Here is a 17,994-nt window from a genome sequence, read left to right on the forward strand (position 1 = left end):
TTTACCTGGTAGACTGATGCTGTGATTTCTTTTTCTGGATCTTGATTTTAGACTCTTAAAGAAGAATCTACCGTCATGTAGATTCAGGTCTCCATTCACTTCTTGCATACAGTTTATTTTTTGGGGACGCAACTATTTGTGTACTATTTTTCTGCAACTCCAAATTATTTGTAGAAAACTCACTAATTCCTGAATTTCTTAGTTGAGCACATCAAAAATGTTCTAAAGAAAATGCAGCATTGGAGGCTGGAATATCTAGGCATAAACCTGGAAAAACTCAAAATACTACCAAGTATTTTTGGTCTCATGTCTTGTGCAAATGTCTTAGTACACTTGAAATGAGACAAAACTAACTTACAAGTCACTTTTCAGCAAGTAGGAAAAGTTAATAATGGGGATTGTTGAATTTTAAGTCAATAACTCCCATGTTATAACATGTTGTAAAATGTAAAAGGTCTGTGTGTTTCAGAATAACTTAACTAATCTAAATGAGAGATTTATTAATAATTTCCCAACACAATTATTTATAGTTGTTCAAAGCAAGCCAGACCCTATTTACAAAAAATAAATTGACTAAAGGTTTAGTAAAGAACAGCTCTGTGTCGGTTTCCTGGTTGCAGCAGTAAATGGTTTCAAATTGGAGCTGATGGGATTTAAAAATCCATCCTGCATGACTGTGAATGAGTTGAAAGCCAAAGAGTGCTTCAGAAAAGTTCATTGTTGCGTTTCCATAAGCATTCAGATAAACAAGCCCAAATTGACTGAAGGTTTCCCTGAGTGCTATCTACACCCATCAGAAAATGAAACTGCCAGCTGTGCATCTCCTCTCCAGATTCAGAGCAGAATCAAGGAGTCGCCATGGACACCAGCAGCATCTCAGGCCCGACGCTCTTCAGAGTACGAGCCAGAGAGAGTCACAATTCAATTATGGAGATATCCCCTGTTAGCAGGCACTTAATAATTAGCCCGATTGCTTTTTCCACAGCAAAGAGATCTGTAATGTTTGATTGAAAACGGCCTTGATGTGTGTTATAAACGCAGGGATGTGGGCTGCAGCTGCCCACTCACTTCACACAGTATTTATGAAGATTCCTGAAAAGATCTGTGAGAGATGAAAGTCTGAACTTTAAATGGTCTGGAAACAAACATCTTTTCATCCAACAAATCAAGTTTTGGTGACGGTTTCCAGCTGTGACTGGGTGAGATGCAGGGACTCAACCAGAACCGGTCCGCAGTCTGTCCTGGAGTAAAAGAAAAACACACAGGCCAAACAACAATGTACACACACACACACACACACACGCACCCACACACACACACACATACACACACACAGCTAAGAAAAAAATTAGAAAGACCAATTAACCCATCAGTTGTCATGCTTATGAACTGTAAGAGGAAACCAGAGTACATGGACTGAACTTTTCCATTCATTTTGACCAGTTTACATTAGAGGCATCTGGCTGCTGCCAGCAAAAATCCCCAAAGAATTTAAATGTTTCAGGAAGAAAATCAGATGATAATCTATTCAGCATTAAGCCAAAAGCTTAATGACTGCTAAAGGTGTAACAAATCAACTGAAAGAAAAAAAAACCCAGCTGGTTAATTTGTTTCTATCAGGATGATGTCAGCTTTTATCACTAATTAATAATCTGAAATGATGGACGTGTCAAACACAAAACCTCTGGTGGATAAAACTAGACACACACTGACGTCTAACTTTTAAAACCTTCACAGAGACAAACAGTAGAATCTGAATTACCTTCCTCTTTGTTTAACTGTTTGCTGAACTCCTGGGTAAATGGATGCTAACACGTTTTTATTAGTTTCTTTTTTGGCTTCTTCTGCACAAGCCAGCAAAAGGATTTCCTGTATCCTGGTCTGGAATCAAGGATTTATCGTTAACTGTGGCGTCATTCATGTCTGCTAATCACAACGCTCTTCTCAACACAAAGCTAAATGTTTCCTAAGCTTTAGAGACTGACTGGCCTCTGAACTAAAGTTTGGTTCCAGCTTATGAGTTATTGATATATTTTGTATTACTATTCCAAAGCATCCTGTGTTGCAACATTTCCACCGTTCAGATTCATTCTTCTTGTTTCTGTCACACTTAGAAGTTTGAACGTCAGACGAAGACGACCTGAGTGAATGCAAAAAGCAGCTTTCAAGTTGGATTTTGTGCAAAATCAACCTGTTGTTGATATTTAACATCATGTTATCATGCTATTCCCTCATCATAAACATGTTGCTTCGATTCTGTTTGTACTTGGGTTCTACTTTCTGCTACACACCATGACGCCTTGGGTTCAAAACATCTTTTAATTGTTACTAACAAAAAAACGCAAAAAAAGGACATAAGGAAACATCTGTTGGGCTATTTAAAAAAAAAATAAAAACACATTGTCATATTTTCCAGAGTTGTAATTTATGTAATAACGCCCAATTAAATAACATTTTCTCATCTAACACACTAAGACTTGAAATACATCCCCTTACCTCTTCTTATAATAAGACTCCCTGTCAAATCATTGTAAGTGAATATCCTTTCAAAAAAATTAATCATCCAAAATATATGTTCAATTTTATGCGTATTACTCTCACTAGCTTCAGAGAATATGGGATGTATTCTCTCTGAACCAAGTGAACCGAGGCAGAGCAAGCCCTGAGAGTCACCCCAATGATCAGAACATTGTGGCTAATGAATGGAGCACACACACACACACACACACACACCCGACATAGTACACACACTCTCACATTAAACCCCTGGAAAAGGAACGGGGCTGTCAAGAGGTGAGAGGCATTCTGCTGAGGGAGGAATCAAAGAAATGCACTAAAGAGAAGGAAACACTTTCTGAGTGGATAACATGTAGATCTCGTTATTTCTGGCTCCATTAAGTTTCTCATTAAGACTCTGTGCTTCATCACAGAGGTAACAGAATGAAGCTGGCTTTGTGAGAAACAAACAAATTCAGCTTTATGTTTTTGTGGTTCTTAAGTTGGTTTATTCTGGGGTTTTTTTGTTTTTGTTTTGTTTTTATTAATAATAATAATAATAATAATAATAATAATAATAATAATAATAATAATAATAATAATAATAATAATAATAATAATAATAATAATAATAATAATAATAATAATAATAATAATAATAATAATAAATATGAGGTCTCTGAACTGGAATTATGTCCATTAAATCTTATTGTTGGTTTGACTGTTAAAAACATCATCCAGCTCATGTCCATTCGGTGTTTGAATCAGTAATTCAGATCACAGGTTCAGTTCATTACAGATTTTATCACCACCTGAGTACAAACAAAATTGAAAACAGAAATAATAACTTAAAAACTCTGCTTAAAGTATACTAATATTTGTCTTTATATATAGATATATATAAAGACAAATATTAGTACAGATTCTTATGTAACCACAAAGCCATTAGTCCTCGTGTGAAACCTGTGTGTGTGTGTGTGTGTGTGTGTGTGTTCAGCCTCAAGCTGCTGTGTGTGGACAAATGAATGTGACAATAAGTCATGAGAGGTGCAATCATTCAGCTCTTTGCTGCAGCTGATTTGTAAAAAGCGCCGCAGGGCAACTGATGTTGCCTGAGCTGCGGTGCCACTGAGCAACTTGCATGCAATTATCTTGGTCCTGAATGTCACGATAATCTTTCATTAGATATGATTTATTTGAACCATTCTTTCTGCAGATAATGCAGACGAATGTAAACGGTCGGCTGAAATGTTTCACTCATGATAACGAGCAGCGAAGGAAAAAGACCAGATCCTAAAGATCTTTTTAAACCAGTTTTAACACAAAATAAACTTGAAATAAGACAAAAGTAGCTTATAAGTAGCTTTCCAGCAAGACATAGAAGCTTGTTTCGAGTAATAATAATAATAATAATAATAATAATAATAATAATAATAATAATAATAATAAAAGTAGTTACAATGGCAGATTTTTATGGGATATAAATTTTGATAAACGTGAAAAAAAATCTGCCAGTAGAATTAGTACTTTATTATTATTATTATTATTATTATTATTATTATTATTATTATTATTATTATTATTATTATTATTATTATTATCATTATGGAATTATTGACTTAAAACAAACTCTTCTGTCCTGGTTTAAAACATACTTCTAGGTTAGTGCAGCACAGTTTTCTCTCAATCAGCAACATGTAAAAATGTTTGTTTCTCCTTTAATAAGCCTGTAGAGCTGCTGTCACACACGCTGCATATATAGACATGCTGTTAGAACATGAACAAATGCATTTCCTTTGGCTTTCTATTAAATCCTGTCACTTCTGTGCAGCACATCTGTTGTTCATGACGATCACATTTTGCATATTTGATGCTCAATGGGAAGAAGTAAAGTGTAAAGTTTTCTGCTTCACCTTGACAGAGACGGTTCCATCTGCAGTGATGTTAGGTTTTCACCCCTCCCCCTGGTGAAGTTCTGACTACGGGTGCCCCTAGTGGCCAAATGAATCAGAAAATGGAGATAGAACTGTTTCATTCTCAAGCAACAGAATGACGAGGCGACGTTGGAACGTTATTTACCTCATTATAAGCTTTAAGAAAAACAAAAAACTGCTTTATGTGTTATAGAAAAGCCAGAATATAGTAAAATATTAAAACAAATGGTGATTATATTAGTACAGATTTTATTTTACCACAAATGACATGCAGTGCAACTGTGAAAAGACAGCGGGTTTGTGTGTGTGCGTGTGTGCGTGTGTGTGTGTGTGTGTGTGTGTGGGTGTGTGTGTGTGTGTGGGTGTGTGTGTGTGGGTGTGTGCGCGTGAACTTTATTCAATAAAATCCTGGAAACTAGCTAACAGAGAAGGAGCCGACGTTATACATCAGTGTTTTGTGCTGCTGCACCTCTTTAAACAGATGAACTCATTTCTGCCGTTTATAAAAGATCTCATTACCAGATATGAAGCTTACAAGGAGCTAAAGATTGAATCAGTTCCTTTTCATCTCAGCGTTTCTTTTAAAAGTTTGTCATTTGAGAGCAGAACATGATGGACCTTCAGTGGCCGCCGTCCTGCTCCTTTTGTGTCCATTCAAAGGAGAAAACACCTGATTAGAGATCTCTGCTGATCCAACATTCTGCTCAGCCTATCATAGTCTCTGATTATCGAATGTGTGGCAGAAATGTATCAAGTTCATTTCCTTTCCGAAAGAGTAAAGGATTTGTTGGCTTATTTGTCAAAGTCAGTTTCCAATGAGTCAGGGTTTATCCTAATAAAAAGAAGACCACAAAAAAAATGAAGTTCAAATGCAGAGAAAGTAAAGAGCTGGAGGGGCTAGGACATGTAACTTTATAAAAATTCCCTTCTCACCCACCGCGGGTGGTGATTCTTCTTCCTCTTAGCTCGGGTCCTCTACCAGAGGCCTGGGAGCTTGAGGGTTCTGCGCAGTATCTTGGCTGTGCCTAGGACTGCACATTTCTGGACTGAGATGTCTGATGTTGTTCCTGGGATCTGTTGTAGCCACTGTTCCAGTTTGGGGGTGACTGCCCCGAGGGTCCCGATGACCACAGGCACCACTGTGGTCTTCACCTTCCAGGCCCTCTCCAGTTCCTCCCTTAGGCCCTGGTATTTCTCTAGTTTCTCATGCTCCTTTTTCCTGATGTTGCAGTCACTTGGTATTGCCACATCCACCACAACGGCTTTCCTCTGTTGTTTATCCATCACGACTATGTCTGGTTGGTTCGCCCTCACCATTTTGTCTGTCTGGATCTGGAAGTCCCACAGGATCTTAGCTCGGTCCTTCTCCACTACCTTCGGGGGTGTTTCCCACTTCGATCTTGGGGGTTCCAGTCCATATTCTGCACAGATGTTTCTGTACACTATGCCTGCCACTTGGTTGTGTCGTTCCATGTATTCTTTCCCTGCCAGTACCTTGCACCCTGCTGTTATGTGTTGGACTGTCTCAGGGGCCTCCTTGCACAACCTACACCTTGGGTCTTGTCTGGTGTGGTAGATCTGGGCCTCAATTGCTCTGGTGTTTAGGGCCTGTTCCTGGGCGGCCATGATGAGGGCCTCTGTGCTGTCCTTCAGTCCAGCTTTTTCCAGCCATTGGTAGGATTTTTTGATGTCAGCCACTTCGGTTATTTGCCGGTGGTACATCCCATGCAGGGGCTTGTCCTCCCATGATGGTTCCTCCGGCACCTCAGCTTCTGTTCCCCATTGTTTGAGACATTCACTGAGCACATTGTCTGTTGAGGCTTTGTCCCTGATGTATCTATGGATCTTGGATGTCTCGTCTTGGATAGTGGTTCTCACACTCACTAGTCCTCTGCCTCCTTCTTTGCGGTTCGTGTAGAGTCTCAGGGTGCTGGATTTGGGGTGGAACCCTCCATGCATTGTTAGTAGTTTCCGGTCTTAACATCTGTGGCCTGTATCTCCTCCTTTGGCCAGCTAATTATTCCTGCAGGGTATCTGATTACTGGTAGGGCATAGCTGTTTATTGCACGGATCTTGTTCTTGCCATTGAGCTGGCTTCTCAGGACTTGTCTTATTCGTTGAAGGTATTTGGTTGTGGCTCTTTTCTTGTGATCTCATCAAGGTTGCCATTTGCTATATATTCCCAGGTATTTGTAACCTTCCTAATGCTATGCTATATATATATATATATATATATATATATATATATATATATATATATATATATATATATATATATATATATATATATATATATATATATATATATATATATATTTAAAAAAAAGAAATGTTTTTTACATGTTTGTTAAAATTGTCACTAAATCCTGACAGTATAACATGAAACTGATAATCTATAAAAAATGAATCTCCTCCTGCTCTCTGAGTTACTACTGCCAGCTGAAGAAGTTCAGAGTCGAGGAGGGTCTTAGTGCTGTCAATCATCCTCGTGTACAAATGGCAGAGAAACAACTTAACATTCCTGGAGAACTGTCATTTGGTTGCTTTGTGTACTAACTACTTATGCTAGCCCTCACAACAGGCTCTGCTGATGAGAAAACGTTGTAGCGCCTCACAGGGCAAGGGGGAGGGTGTGAGCAGTGAGTACACAAGAATGATTGACAGCACTAAGACCCTCCTGGCTCTGATTGGTTGTTTTTGACCAGGAGTGGTGCATTTCTTCAGCTGACAGTGTTAGCTCGGGGAGGGGGAGGAGGAAGAGCTTCATTTTTTCACATATTTTCTGTCATGACAAAGTTATAGTTTTATCACATATGTTTTACAAAAAAGGGGGGAAAAAAGCATTTTTATTTTTTTACAAACGTTGTCTAATCCAAGGGCTGCACAGTGGCGTAGTTGTTAGAGCTGTTGCCTTGCAGCAAGAAGGTCCTGGGTTCGATTCCCAGGGTCTTTCTGCATGGAGTTTGCATGTTCTCCATGTGCATGGTGGGTTCTCTCCGGGTTCTCCGGCTTCCTCCCACAGTCCAAAAACATGACTGTCAGGTTAATTGGTTTCTAAATTCTCCCTAGGTGTGAGTGTGTGTGTGAATGGTTGTGTGTCCTGTCTGTTTTCTGTGCTGCCCTGCGACAGACTGGCGACCTGTCCAGGTTGACCCCACCTCTCGCCCGGAACGCAGCTGGAGATAGAAACCAGCAACCCTCCTGACACCATTAGGGAAGAAGGGTGAACAGAAAATGGATGGATGGATGGATGTCCAATCCAACAAAATCTCTTAAGAAAACCATTTTTTTGTTTCAAGTAGAAAGGAGAGTTTCTCATTAAGCCGTGTAACAAAGCATTGTAATTTGAATTGCAGACCTTTATATTCCACTGCTGTACAGCATAAATCTGACCTGAAGCAGTACAGAAAACGTCACAATTGGCAAACAGTATGTCTTGCATCTTGTTTGCTTTCAGAAGCAACACCTGGTCAAACAAAGAGAGGCTCGATGATGGACACACCTGATTGGAAATGAAAGCAGCCCAGGAGAGTCTCAGGAGAACGCTAAAGCCCTGCTGCAGGGAACTCTGCCGAAATGGACAGGAAGGACATTTCTCTGTATGCTATTCTCTGTTGTCTTCCAACACAAAGAACTTCATTATCCTGCAGACCACATGTCATCAATGAACAGCCTCCGTGAGCATGGAGAGTGAAAACAGCAGCTGCCTTTTTTCTATTTCACAAAATGTAATTATGGTCGTCTTTACAGAGAAGCCAAGTGGACGGGGTATTTGGAGACCTACGACATATACATAATTTTCCCAACACACGTATCTATCTTTCTCAAAATGTGAAGGGTGTTTACTGTTGCTTCGTTAAGGATAACAGGACATAATCAAGTTCAAGGAATTTGGAGCTCAAAGAGAAACACATAACCCATCAGACGGCGTGATGACAGGACGGTGCTGCACTTACATGTGATCAGCTCTCAGGAAGCAAAACTGAAATCAGGAGATTTTATTAGTAAAAATATTTCTACCTTAGTTAGGAAGTTTGTGGGTTTTTTAAATCCAAAAAAACTTTCAATAAAAGAGGCATTACTGTCTAAAAGTTTAGTTTATTTCACTAAGTGAAACACATTATAATTAATGAACCACTCCAGTACATGCTAGGACTCATGGCCTGAAGAAGCCAACAGAACCACATCATCCACAAAAAACGAACATGAGTTTGGATAATGTGTGAAAACCTACAATGGTGTATAAAGGTTAGTGTAGATAGAAAAAGAAGAATCCATTTCTGTCAAAAAACTAAAACATTTTGAAATTATTCTTAGATTTTTTTTGTTCAAAAATGTTCAAGATTTTCCCAGAAATTTTCAGAGATTATTCTCAAAGTTAGTTTTTTTCCTGAAATTTCCTATATTTTTTTCTATCTGCAATAACCCTAATACACCATTGTAGAAAACACCCTTATTGGGCATATTTTAAAATTGTAATTGTCTAGCACTTGCAAAGCATTTCCATGTCTGTCTCACCAAGAGGAGGGATTAAAAAACCCCAAAAGGAAATTTAAAAAAAAAGCAACTAGATGTTAGCATCTGTGGTAGTTTCCACTGTGTGTGTTAAAGCATATTAATGTAAATTTGGTTTTAAAATAATAAAGTAGGCAGTGTTTTTAGAGAGAGGCCCAAATATTTGGATTCTAGTTATTCAAGAGCAGCTTTGGTCCCTAAAGGTTCCCTCACCTACTTCTTCTCAATAGCCCCTCCTCTAGGGAACCAGTCGTGAGGCTTTTTCTGGATTTTTGGCTGCAGTTTTATTAATTGGCCAGTAGATGACACCATAGGACCATTTCTCTCGGGGGGGATTTAAACCTCATCTTTCAGATTTTATTGTTATTTATGTATTTTATAGACCTTTTGGTTACTTGTCTGCATCCATAACATAATTATTATCTCCTGATCATTTCATATGTGGGAGCACAGTGCATCTAAACCTATGTGTTGGGAATCACGTTCTAATGTTGTCTAAATGTTCTCACAGAAACACTGTGGAAATAGTTACAATCGCATTTGCCTTTTGAGTTTTGTTCATTTTTTCGACCTTATTTCAACTCAGTCACACTGAAGCCTTCCAGCAGAGTTAAAGCTGTAGATGTCCTGGACTCCACCACATGCAAAGGCTCACAGTTCAGCACCACAACACAGATTATACATTAAAGTCTATTTCAAGCTCACACCTGCTCTCCTCTATAAATCCAACTATCTCCCCAAGCAGACACACAAGCCTAATCGAATCCACGACTGCTCAGATTTCACAGAATCTGCTTCTGGCCAGCAGAATTCTGACTCTTTGTATCAGGTTTGGCATCTCTGACACTTAAAGTTTTTGAGTTATTTCACTTGCACAATATACTAATCCTAACCTTTGACCCCTAATCCTAACCCTCGCTGGTACTAGACCTATTGGCCTTTCAGAGGATACATAATCAATAAAAAAAGAACTATGAACATAAACTATATAAATATTCCATAAATGAATAAATTCCTTTATCATTTTATAAGACCCAGTATGGGCTGTGGGGTCGGAGTGTGAGGAGGCCTGGAACAGTGACGGCTTCTCAAACGTTGTCGCCTTTTGACTAAAAGACCATGAGATCATCCAAACAATTTTTAATTAACCATCCAAATATATTTTTATATTTTTATTTAACATTTAATTGATTCACTTTTTTTAAGCTAGTGATCACTGATTCATGTGCTCATTAAATCATTTGCTGAACTGAAAAGTGCAATCTATTTAAAGTACTAATATTAAACAAATTTTTAAAAATATAATTATGCAAACATTTTTCCCCCCTCCTGCCATCTAACTTCTTGGTTCTTTTTATTTATTTATTTATTTTGGGAGCAGCAATTACCTTATTGGTGTATCGTCACCAATAAACTCTTGAAGTTTGAAGTGTATTTTACCCTTTGAGTTGCCCTGCAGCACAACCAAGGAGCAAAGTTCAGCAGAACAGTGGTATCGGTTTGGAGTGTTGGCATGAGTACCAGTACTGGATGCTGGTAACGGACTGATGCCGGTAATGGGACAAAAAAATCCCATGAAAATCACATGTAATCACATGTGAATCACGTGATTTTACCACGAAACGTTCCAAAATCAATATACATGTGCTTTCACATGTGATTCACATCTTTCACACATCATTCACATGTAAAAATTTGTGTGAACCACATGTGATTTTCATGGGATTTTTTTGTAAGGGTAGTGGTAGTTTTTTTGTAGTGGTCACTACTGATAATGGCAGCTTCTCCTCTCATACAACTTGCACTTTGAAATCGGGCTGAATTAGTTTTAGACGTTTGGAGAATACACTTCAAGGGTTTTGTTTTTATACATTCTGGACCAAGACAAACCCCTGGAAATGTCTGATGAATTTTGTTGAGCTCCTGTAACCAGAAGAGAGTAATATAGGCAGCCTTATGCCAAAATTTAATCGGGAGTGATTTATGACCCTAATCATTTTAATTTCCGGTGTATTACCGCCCCTCCCCCACTTCCGGTGTATTACCGCCCCTCCCCCCCCAATCACCCCATCTGTTATGACATCAGAGTTTTAAGATTAATACAATTAAAGAATGAAAAAACATTATGAGTTTTAAATAATCTAGATTAATATACAATATAATATATTTAAATAGATTTGGGATGTTGTATTTACCTCGGGTTTCAATTGAATATCTTCCTAAGACGTGAAGCGGGAGATGCGGTCCTGCCATCTGTGTGTCAAGAGTATGTGTCGCACATACACCCTGTGTGAGGTGAGGACAGAAATCCCTCAGGATAGTTCTCCTGACCTCTGATCACCAGGCATATTCACTATTGGCTCTTGGGAATTTGCTTGGGATAGGGCCCCTACGATTTATTTTCCTCTATGTCTCAGAAAAACACATTTTTCAAAAAGTTGGCATTTTCTGTAGGTCCCAGAATTTGGGCGGGAGAGGGCTCCTACGATTTATTTTCCTCTATGTCTCAGAAAAAACACATTTTTCAAAAAGTTGGCATTTTCTGCAGGTCTCAGAATTTGCGCGGCAGAGGGCATAAGAGTAGAAAGGGGCTGACATCGCCCCACCATGGGCGTGTATGTGTGTGCGTGCGTGCGTGGGGCAGGGCTGACCCCCAGTCCCAGCCATCGCTGTGTGTGTGTGTATCTGTGTGTGTGTGTGTGTGCGTGTGTGTGCATGGGTGTCCCAGCCATCTGTGTGTCAGAGCGTGATTCGGTAGGTACAATTTAAAGGCTTATTCTCCTGACCTCTGATCACCATATTTATTGACTATCGGCTCTCGGGATTTGCGCGGCAATTTATGTTCCCTCTATGTCTCAGAAAAACAAATTTTTCAAAAAGTTGGCATTTTCTGCAGGTCTCAGAATTTGTGTGTCAGAGTATGTGCGACCATGTGTCACACATACTCCATGTGTCGCACATACTCCTGTTGTGAGGGAATAAAAGTATGAAAAAGCAATAAGTGATAATTACTAAGCAGAATATTACATAATATACAATATATTTAAATAGATTTGGGATGTTGTAGTTACCTCTAGTTTTAAACAGAAGAAAACTATAAACTATGCGTATGGCAGGGCTGACCTCTATGCTCTGAAAGTAAGGGTTTGACCCCCCCACTCCCTGCCATCCGTCTGTGTGCGTGTTTGTGTGTGCGTTCACTAAGCAGAATATTGCATAATATGCAGTGTAGTATATTTAAATACATTTGGGATGTTGTAGTTACCTCTAGTTTTTAAACAGAAGAAAACTATGTGTGCGTATGGCAGGGCTGACCTCTATGCTCTGAAAGTAGGTTTGACCCCACTCCCTGCCATCCGTCTGTATGTGTGTGTGTGTGTGTGGGTGTGTGTGTGTGTGTGTGTGTGCGTGTATGTGTGTGTGTGTGTTTGTGTGTCTGTGACAGTGCTGACCCCTGACCGTTCGTGTGCTTGTGCAGATCTTTAGGTGTCTTTAAAAGGAGGCATGACAAAAAGACGAATCATAACTTTCGCAGAACATCCGAAGCTCTGGGTACAAACTTGCAGACTTGTTTAATTTTCTTCTTCTTTTTAAAAAAATCATCATTCTGAATCATGTCCGATTTCGCAGGCAAGCAGGTAATTTCCGAAAGACCGGCTCTAAGTTCCCAGGTTCTATCCACTCTTTTTGATCGTAAGTAAAGACAATTCTTAAATTCTCTTTCCCTAATAATATATATATATATATATATATATATATATATGCATATGCGTAATACTGATTTCTTGTTTCAGGCGCATACTCTGAAGATGCAGACAGCGTCTTAGAATCAGAGTTTGTAAGCGGTAAGTCTGTTTTCACCATACCTTTTCTTTCTAATCAGAGTTCTAAAATAATTTAAAATATTATTTACTTACAGATCTTGCAAATAATCAGGAGACACACCAGGATCATGCAGAATCAGAGTTTACAAACGGTAATTTAGTACTTCTGTAACCAGAATTCTAAAAGTGTGAAAAATAAATATTAATAACCAATTTACTATCTATCTTCTTACAGATGTCCAGGAGTATCCCAGAAAAAACCGCCTTTCACTAAATAAAAAAAGAAGTGACTCTGAAGCTACAAGAATATCCCCTCAACCGGCGAATGCAGCTGTGACACTTTCCGTTCATACAGGAGTCCAGAGTAAGTTTTTCTTTTAAATAACAGTCTATTTGAATCAATAAGGATGTTGATTTTCTAATTAACATATATATATATATATATATATATATATCTTTTTATTCCTTAGCCTTAGCCCTGAACGAAGACGATATCATTGACATTTCATCTGACTCAGAAAACGAGTCTGATCTGCATTCAGCGCAGAGGTCTGATTCTGCTCGTACCATTCATAGAGAAGTGCAGAGTAAGTTTTTTTTCTTTTTAAATAATAGCGTATTTGAACCAATAAGGAAGCTGATTATTTTTAATTAACATATATATATCTTTTTATCCCATAGCCGCAGTCCTGAACGAGAACGAAATCATTCTCATTTCATCTGACTCAGAAAATGAACCTGACCCACATTCAGAGCAGAGGTTCGATTCCGGACCACTGACCCCGCCTCAGTCGCCACAGCAAGAAGAAGTTGCACGAAGGCCAGAACCCGAACAGGGACCAGAACCCGAACAGGGACCAGAACCATCACCTCAGAGGGCTGCTGATTCTCCCCGCCTATGTAAGTTTTAAGTATTTGGTTGTTTTTTTTTTTTTTTTTTTGTTTGTTTTTTTTTTGGATAATGAGGATATATACCATTAAAGCTTCTCTTGTCTGATTCCGCTGAATATTAAAGCAATTTTTTTTCAAACTCTTATTTTTAAATGAAAAGAAAGACGCATGTCATGATTCACCAAATAAACTCTAATAAAGTTAGTCTTTATAAATCCTCAGAATAGGAAATATAGGGTGTGAATAGTTTTTGCAGGAGGCAGCAATTCTTTGAAACTCTAGCTCAGAACAGAGACATGGCCCCCTCCCTTTCTGCTGTTTGTCTGTGGGTCTGTGTCTCTGTATGGCTGCGTGTGTGTGTGTGTGTGAAACTCTAGCTCAGACCAGAGACACAGCAAAAGGGAGGGGGGTCATTTCTCTGTGTGTGTGTGTGGGTCTGTGTCTCTGTGTGTGTGATTTCTCCATACCATACTGTAACTCAAAATCTGTTTTTTTTTAAATGCTTTTTCAGTAAAGTATTGTTTAGAATTAAAGCAGCCTTACCTAACTTATCGTAATCACGTAATTATATTTCACAGCTTTGAGCGCCAGAGAAATACGAAAGAGGATTTCAGCAGAAAATCTGCAAGCAAGAATTGTTTTGCTGGACGGATTGATTAAAGGTATATTATTTGAATTTATCTTGTAAAATCACATCTCATAACTGTTAGAAGTTTATTCCCAATTATTTATTCCCAATTATTTATTTATTACAGAATCGTTCCTACTGTTGGAGCAACGTCCTGCACACAGAAGAGGGTTGGGTCGCAACAGAGACAAAGTTAAAATCCTGCTACGAGCCATCAGAACAGTGCTGCATAATGTTTCCTCTGATGCAAAGGTGATTGTGAAATGATTCATGTATGATTTCATGTATGATTTGTCTCTTATAACTCAGTAAAAATGAATGATCAAGAAGGTAGAATTGAATTATCTCAATCTGATTATTCTCAGCAAATTGCAAACAATATTCAAACTCTACAAACACTCGCATCAGCATTGAGTACTGGGGAAAATAACCCTTCACAGAGTCCTGCTCACAGCCCTGCTAGATTCCCTGATTTAAATCCGTCTGCAGTGTCAAATTATTTCCGACGGATCGACGATGCACTCCGCGGTCTAATTGATTACATTTCACCAATAAACTCACCCATTGGCTCACCCGCTGCCTCATCAGTGTTGAATGAAAGTTTTCAAAATACAGAATCTCAATCAGATTATTCTCAACAAATTGCTAACAATATTCAAACTCTACAAACACTTGCATTAGCATTGAGTACTGGGGAAAATAACCCTTCACAGAGTCCTGCTCACAGCCCTGCTAGATTCCCTGATTTAAATCCGTCTGAAGTGTCAAATTATTTCCAACGCCTTGAAGATGCACTCCGTGGTCTAATTGATTACGTTTCACCATTAAACTCACCTATTGGCTCACCCGCTGCCTCATCAGTGTTGAATGAAAGTTTTCAAAATACACAATCAGGGTTACCATCTGAAGCAGTTTCTGAGACAGATGATGAAGATGATGATGAGGATGAAGCACAGCAACACGGAGGTAGTCTAAATACAGATCAGAGGGTTGAACGTCAGCGCTTCAATAACATTGAATTAAGGAGATCATTATCAATCCCACCTCCAACTCATGGCATACCCGATATTGCAGAATTCTACACAGCAGTCATGAATATTTTAACTGATTTGGCTGACGCTGCAAGTTCTATAGCTGCACGTAATGATGTCCTGCAGTTAGAATTAGTGGGGGATAATATTTCTCATCATATAACTGTTTCTGTTACTGACAATGATGCAATCCTGCCTGCGTTTGAGGAATTTTTAGATGAGCTGGTTCAATCTAACGCAGAGCTGCCTTCAGAAAGTAACTTAGAGCTGGTTCTGCAGATAGTTACGAGTCCCACTGGCGGGGGAGGTACCAAACGCAAGGCTGAAAGAACATTGGAATGTGAATTAATAAAAAAGAAGAGGCGTCACCTGTATATTGTACAAAATACCGGTAACCAACTGTGTTTTGCAATCAGTCTCGCACATCTCGCTCATCCTGAATTTACAGATAAACAAGCTTTCGAACAGGGGAGAAACTGGCAGCATCAAGCGGGTCTATCTGATCAGACACCGGTTACATTCAGCGATGTTGCTAAGTTTGAAAACATTCTACAAAGAAAAATTGTAGTGTTTCATCGAACCTCAAACAATAGGGCTTTCTCTAAATTTGAAACAGATTTCCAAAATCGATCAAATCCTTGCTTTCTACTCCTCCATAATAATCACTTCTATGGCATTAAGAATCTTGCTGGTTTCACTGGATCAAGATACATCTGCAAATTTTGTTACAGCAGTCATAATAATTCTAACACCCACCACTGTCAAGGCTTTTGCGGTGTCTGCTGCAGTTACACTTGCACACACCTTCAGTACAAACCGTTAAAATGCAGCGACTGTAACAGAATCTGCCGAAACTCAACGTGTTTCGATAGACACAAAGAACCTCGTGCTGAAATGCTTGTGAGTAATTGTGAAATGATCAAATATTGTTCTACCTGTAAAAGGTTATATTACGTTCCCATAACCAAGGAGAAAACTTTACACGTATGTGTATCTAAATGTGCAATATGCGGTGAAAAAAATCTACCTCCTGGTATGGATGTAACGCTTAATGAACACCAATGCTACATTCAAACCAGCGCTACTGATCCCGAACTTCATGACAAACTTGTGTTTTACGATTTCGAATCCTTTTTTGATCAGAGCGGCGCACATAAGCCCTTTCTAGTCTGTTCAAAAACAGTGAAAGGTGTTGAATGGCATGCTTATGGTCTGGATTGTGCACAGCAATTTCTTCTGCATTTTAGAAGACCTTTGTACAAAGGGTTTGTGTTTATCGCTCACAACTCACGCGGGTACGATAGTTATCTAATCCTTAATGCGATGGTGCAGTTAGGAATAAAACCTCATCTAATCATGCAGGGAGGAAAAGTTCTTTGTTTCACGGATTTGGACTACAATCTGAAATTTATCGATAGCCTGTCATTTCTGACCATGAAACTGAGTGCCATTCCGAAAGCGTTAGGATTCACAGATTCTTCAAAAGGCTATTTCCCGCACCTTTTTTCGGCTGAAGAGCATCTCAAGTATGTGGGCGTGTTTCCTCCTTTAGATTCTTATGGGATCAAACATATGAATCCTGATGAGCGACAGAAAATTACTGATTGGTACAGAGAAGCATCCAAAGGCATTTTTGACTTTGAGAAAGAATCCCTGCATTATTGCAAAAATGATGTGGACATTCTTTTTAAAGGTTGTGTTAAATTCAGAGAGGAGTTCTTTAAGGAGACGAATGTCGATCCGTTTAAGAGCATCACAATTGCATCCGCATGCATGCAGGTGTTTCTGGCCAATTTTCTTTCAGAGAAATCCTTGGCGCCCTCCTCTCTGTGGACTACAAACGTGGCTTCAAAACTTTCTCTAATGCATCCATTCAGTGGCTAGAGTGGCAGATGGAAAGTAAGAACTTACACATTGAACACGCGTTGAACTCTGGCGAACGCAAAATCGGACCTTATTCTGTAGATGGATTTGCAGTAATTTCAGGTTCAGCCACTGTATTCTCTTTCAACGGATGTCTGTATCACGGCTGTCCTAAATGTTTTCAGCCCACTGAAACATGTCCTTTGAGAAAAGTACCGTTTGAAGAAATTTATGCAGCTACGGTTGAAAGATCTAAGATTCTCCAAACCGTTTATGGCGTTCGTGTTGAGACTGTGTGGGAACATGAGTGGAATGAAATGAAAAAGTCTGATCCGGAGGTAATCAGATTCCTGAAAAAATTCGCAGCGCCGCAACCGTTGTCTCCTCGAGAAGCTCTGTTCGGTGGTCGAACTTGTGCTCTCAAGCTGAGACACACAGCAGGGCCGGGTGAGTCTGTGCATTATGTAGATTTCACATCTCTCTACCCCTACGTAAATGCCACATTTGCATATCCGCTAGGCCACCCCACCATCATTTACAAAGATTTTGATGACCCCAACAACTACTTTGGTCTCATCAGAGCCACAGTATATCCCCCACGGGGTCTGTTTTTTCCAGTTCTCCCCTACAAAACATCTCGGGGTAAGCTAGTTTTCACTCTTTGCCGCACATGTGCTGAAATTAACAATCAAACAGGGTCCTGCACCCATGAGGATGAAGAGAGGGCTCTGACAGCTGTTTGGGTGACTTTGGAGTTTCAAAAAGCATTGCAATGTGGGTATCGTCTTGGAAAAATCACTGAGGTTTGGCAT

The 17,994-nt window shown here is 39.2% G+C and overlaps 1 protein-coding gene across 1 annotated transcript; it reads left to right on the forward strand.

The window, feature by feature from the left end:
* The first annotated feature begins 12,236 nt into the window (after window positions 1-12,236).
* On the forward strand, window positions 12,237-17,087 carry LOC122844095. The gene is made up of 10 exons (XM_044139288.1): window positions 12,237-12,307; window positions 12,424-12,497; window positions 12,576-12,638; window positions 12,740-12,790; window positions 12,865-12,921; window positions 13,005-13,133; window positions 13,240-13,356; window positions 13,451-13,669; window positions 14,239-14,322; window positions 14,416-17,087. The coding sequence occupies exons 1-10, from the start codon at window positions 12,237-12,239 to the stop codon at window positions 14,553-14,555; spliced, it is 1,005 nt and encodes a 334-aa protein (XP_043995223.1). The 3' UTR covers window positions 14,556-17,087.
* The last annotated feature ends 907 nt before the right edge of the window (window positions 17,088-17,994 follow it).

The sequence above is a fragment of the Gambusia affinis genome, linkage group LG14 (genome assembly GCF_019740435.1).
Source record: "Gambusia affinis linkage group LG14, SWU_Gaff_1.0, whole genome shotgun sequence".
Taxonomy (NCBI): domain Eukaryota; kingdom Metazoa; phylum Chordata; class Actinopteri; order Cyprinodontiformes; family Poeciliidae; genus Gambusia; species Gambusia affinis.

Excerpts from the sequence above, each read along its gene's own strand:
- LOC122844095 (XM_044139288.1), top strand. The coding sequence starts at position 12,237 with ATGTGTGCGTATGGCAGGGCTGACCTCTATGCTCTGAAAGTAGGTTTG. Across the intron at positions 12,639-12,739 it reads TCTATCCACTCTTTTTGATC|GCGCATACTCTGAAGATGCA; the intron begins GTAAGTAAAGAC and ends TTCTTGTTTCAG. Across the intron at positions 12,922-13,004 it reads AGAATCAGAGTTTACAAACG|ATGTCCAGGAGTATCCCAGA; the intron begins GTAATTTAGTAC and ends ATCTTCTTACAG.